Consider the following 4,819-nt stretch of genomic DNA (forward strand, 5'->3'; position numbering starts at 1 on the left):
CCCTTCATGACTCGTGGACTTCAACTCCCAGAATTCCTGAGCCAGCATGGGGGAACTATGGCCCCGTCATGACTCGCGGAATTCAACTCCCAGAATCCCTGAGCCAGCATGGGGGAACTATGGCCCCTTCATGACTTGTGGACTTCAACTCCCAGAATTCCTGAGCCAGCATGAGGGAACTATGGCCCCTTCATGACTCATGGACTTCAACTCCCAGAATTCCTGAGCCAGCATGGCTCAGCTTGGAAACTCTCCCTTTCCCCTCAGCATGGCTGGCTCAGGAGTTCTGGGAGTTGAAGTCCATGAGTCATAAAAGGGCCAAGGTTGCCTACCCCTGTTCTAGGCTTTTGGCAGTAAATGAAATAGAAAGGGAGCTTTTAAAAGGAGCTATGCCAATAGAGATTTGGCCTTCTAACTTCTAGGGAAGCAGTAGCCGTCTATTTAATGTTCTTTACGTTTAATATTAGAGAGCCAGATTGGCGTAGTGCTTGAGGCACCAGGGTGGAAAAGGGGAGATGGTGAGTTTTAATCCTACCTTAGGCACGAAGCCAGCTTGGTGGCTTCGGGCCAGTCATTCACTCTCCACCCTAGGAAGGAGGCAATGGCAAGGCCATGCCTGAAGAATGTTGCCAGGAAACGAGAATTCATTTTACAAGAATGAAAAATAACTTGACAGCAGAGGTCTCCTTTATATTCAGTATTAAAAGTAAAGATGGCCTCAGGATTTCCTCGACCTCAAGGGTATCTCCACATAGTTTTCCTGGCAATAGTAGGGAAGTGTTATGCTATTGCCTTGTTCAGGGATGTTTCCTCCAGTTCCCAGGCAAAGTTCTGACATCCTGGAATTCCCTGGTGGTTTTTAACCAACAGTGATAATAATAATGATGATAAAGTTGGAAGGGATCTTGGAGGTCATCTAGTCCAATCCCCTGCTCAGGCAGGAAACCCTATACCATTTCGGACAAATGGCTGTCCAGTTTCTTCTTAAAAACTTCCAGTGTTGGCGCATTCGCCGCTTCTGGTTAGTGAGTACTAACCAGGTCCAAATAAAACTTATCAAGAGCCCCCAAAATGAGCTAACTGGATATATGCAACAGCATCAACTAGAAAAGCTTTCCAACAGATTAATACTCCTTTTCCACACAAAAAATTATTATTTTTAAAGAGATAGAAAACTGGAACTGACTGGCCCCAAACCCCTAAAGGGTAGTTATTCCACACTAGGTGCGTTGGGACTACCGATACCAAATGTTGGGAAGGAATTCATCAATATCTAAGGAAGGTGATGAGGAACATCAGCTATATGCAGTGGTTCCCAGCTATCGAATTAATTTCCCATACAGCAGGGCTGCGATTCTAGGATAGATCGGTTAAAACGCAGGTAAAATTTTAACTGTTCAAATCTCCATCAATTAAGAAAGCTAAAGGAACTCGGAAGGAAAGCTGGTCAGAATAAAGTGAGAGAAAAGGAGTTTAGAAGTATATTGAAAGTAAAAAAAGAAAGGAATTGGCAATAAGCATAAATATTCATTCTAAAACACAGAATGGTTCCTCTTTCAAGACAAGCAAGTTATTGCCTTCTTTGGTATTTGTTCATCTGATGTTGTGGTTCACTAAATTGTAATTCTTCGTCATCCAACTGCTGAATGAATGAGAGAATTTAATTCCCACCGTGCCATGTCTAAGAGACCACCTGATCAGATATCAGATGGGAAAGATCTGGTCCACACGTGAAGATCCAATTAAACCAATGTATTGTCCAAAGCCTAAGTACGGGAGTCTTCTCAACTTTTATTAGCACCTGATTAGAATTAGATACGGGTCAATGGCACTTGAAGGATGTTGAACTCAGTTCACTGGTGGCTACGTAGGGATTCTAGGCTGATAACTCTTTTAACCCAGCCCCCCCAGTTCTGCTCCTTCTTGTCCTACACTAGATGAAGGGGACATCAGTGTAAGTATTAATACCACTTTACAAGGCCTTGGTAAGGCCACACTTGGAATACTGCATCCAGTTTTGGTCACTACAAAGTGAAAAAGATGCTGAGACTCTAGAAAGAGTGCAGAGAAGAGCAACAAAGATGATTAGGGGACTGGAGGCTAAAGCATATAAGGAACAGTTGCTGGAATTGGGTATGTCTAGTTTAACAAAGAGAAGGACGAGGGGGGATATGATAGCAGTGTTCCAATATCTCAGGGGCTGCCCCAAAGAAGAGGAAGTCAAGCTATTCTCCAAAGCGCCTGAAGGCAGGACAAGAAGCAACGGGTGGAAACTGATCAAGGAGAGAATCAACTAAGAAGTAAGGAGAAACTTCCTGACAGTGAGAACAATTAACCAGTGGAACAACCTGCCTCCAGAAGCGGTTTGTCCAAAATGGTGTAGGGTTCCTGCCTGAGCAGGGCGTTGGACTCAATGACCTCCAAGGTCCCTTCCAACTTTATTATTATTATTGTTATTGTTATTACTACTACTACTACTAATAATAATAATGATGATGATGAAAAAACCAGTGATATCTTAACGTTCTTTTTGTTTACTCTCCCCTATAAATGTAAGACAAAATTATGCCACTTCATTCATCTCTTGGGTCATCTTGGGAAATGTCAACCCTGAGAAAAAGACAGTGAATTTCAACAACTGTAGAATCAGGCAGCAGCATAACAAAACTGACAAAAGGGAAGGGGGTCGAAACACTTTCTGAATGCGCTGCGTATCCAATCGTCAAGGAGGCCGAGAATCACAATTTACCTAAGGGAAAAATGGTACTCACCACAGAGAGCGTATGGGTTGGAGACATCGCGTTGTTTTCTTGTAGTTCTTTGAATTTTCCTATTTCTGCTCGGGCCTCGTCCAGCTGTGCTTCCAACTTCTCCCGTCGCATCTGCTCATATTCCAGCTGCTCTTCTAGCTCAGAGATGGTCCTTTTTGAAAGCCAGAAAAACGAGCGTCGGAAGATGGTCTCAAAAAAAACCTCAAACATTATGCATATACCCACATACACACACACACACCTATATGACACAGAGAAACGTCACAATCTAGTTCAAATATATACATATACATGGCAAAGAAGAAGAAGAAGAAATCCTGCAAAATGAAATGAACAGACTCTACAGATTTGCGTGGAAGTCTACTTTATTGGTACGGGCTACATTAACAGAATATTTCATGTTTAACTCGGTTTAATGGGGTGTGTGATTGTTCTCTGTTGTAATCAATCGGCAGAGGGCAGCAGAGCAACAATTCTTAACAAGGACATTAGTAAATTATGAAGGAAGAGTGTTCACCCTATTATTGAAAACTATAAAAAAAAGTCTGGCCACACTTTAAAATCTGGTGAATGTTTATCTTAACAGCTTTTGCAGAGTGTAGACTACCAGCCATGGGGATGGTTGCAACTACTAACTCTAATTCATCCATAAGGGAGATTTTGAAATTCAAGGGAGTTGAGATTTAGAATAGAATAGAATAGAATAGAATAGAATAGAATAGAATAGAACTGGAAGGGACCTTGGAGGTCTTCTAGTCCAGCCCCCTGCTCAAGCAGGAGAACCTATACCATTTCAGACAAGTGACTGTCCAGTCTCTTCTTAAAAACCTCCAGTGATGGAGCACCCACAATTTCTGGAGGCAAGCTGTTCCACTGGTTAATTGTCCTCACTGTTAGGAAGTTTCTCCTTAATTCCAGGTTGCTTCTCTCTTTGATCAGTTTCCAACCATTGTTTCTCGTCCTTCCCTCTGGTGCTTTGGAGAATAAAGTGACCCCCTCTTCTTTGTGGCAGCCCCTCAAATACTGGAACACTGCTATCATGTCACCCCTGTTTCTTCTTTTCTTTAGACTAGCCAAACCCAAGTCCCGCAGCCGTTCTTCGTATGTTTTGGTCTCCAGGCCTTTGATCATCTTAGTTGCTCTTCTCTGAATTTTTTCCAAACTCTCAACATCTTTTTTGTAATATGGTGACCAACATTGGTTGCAGTATTCCAGGTGTGGTCTTACCAGGGTTTTATAAAGCGGTACTAATTTATACCTGGCTTTTATTTTTAACAACTCAAGGTGATCCATATAATGTTACCTATTTGCTTCCTGACAACACTGTGAGTTAGCTTAGATTCAGATAAAGTGACTGGTCACTTTCCATACTTGAAGGAGGATTACAGTTTAGACCAGGGGTAGGCAACCTTGGTTCTTTTATGACTCGTGGACTTCAACTCCCAGAATTCCTGAGCCAGCTATGCTGGCTCAGGAATTCTGGGAGTTGAAGTCCACGAGTCATAAAAGAGCCAAGGTTGCCTCCCCCTGGCTTAGACTGTAGCCCAGGACTTTTTCTAGACCAAACTTTTTTCTTTTTGTAGTCCAATTCAAATCTAAATACTCTAGTTGTGTTGTACATGCAAGATTCACCTCCCACACACACACACATTATGGATGCCAATAACCATCACCAGGAGTGATGGGTCTACCCAGGGGAGGCATTATCTGAGTCAAATTCAACAACACTATAAAGCCTGTTTGGTAGTTCAACTTCAATTTAGGCGTCTTTTGCTCCCAAAATCCCGCTGTATCTTTGTGGCCCTGGACAATGCTGAACTTCTCAAGATCAATTCCTTCTTCTGCCAGCAAAAAGTTTTGCAATTTCTTAACTCTCAGCCCCTTCTTATACTTGCTTAAGAGGGCAGTGAGTGATGCTATGACTTCGCTTAGTACTGCAGGTTTCTTTTATTAGATTTTTTCCCAGCTTTTATTGCTTCATAAGTAACTCAAGGTAGAAAACATACCTAATATGCTTTCTTCCTCCTGTTTTCCTCACAAGAACACTT

At 42.3% G+C, this 4,819-nt stretch overlaps 1 protein-coding gene across 1 annotated transcript in view; it reads right to left on the reverse strand.

The window, feature by feature from the left end:
• The window catches only part of LOC107282624 (ankyrin repeat domain-containing protein 42), a gene marked incomplete at its 5' end in the record, with an annotated part of 21,874 nt that overhangs the window by 2,183 nt on the left and 14,872 nt on the right, over positions 1-4,819 (reverse strand). Inside the window, one exon of the mRNA XM_015810435.1 lies at positions 2,772-2,922. Within this exon, the coding sequence (XP_015665921.1) occupies positions 2,772-2,922 (151 nt within the window). The remainder of the gene's footprint in view (positions 1-2,771; positions 2,923-4,819) is intronic.

Source organism: Protobothrops mucrosquamatus, unplaced genomic scaffold (assembly GCF_001527695.2).
Source record: "Protobothrops mucrosquamatus isolate PMUCROS unplaced genomic scaffold, P.Mucros_1.0 scaffold_37, whole genome shotgun sequence".
NCBI classification, from domain to species: domain Eukaryota; kingdom Metazoa; phylum Chordata; class Lepidosauria; order Squamata; family Viperidae; genus Protobothrops; species Protobothrops mucrosquamatus.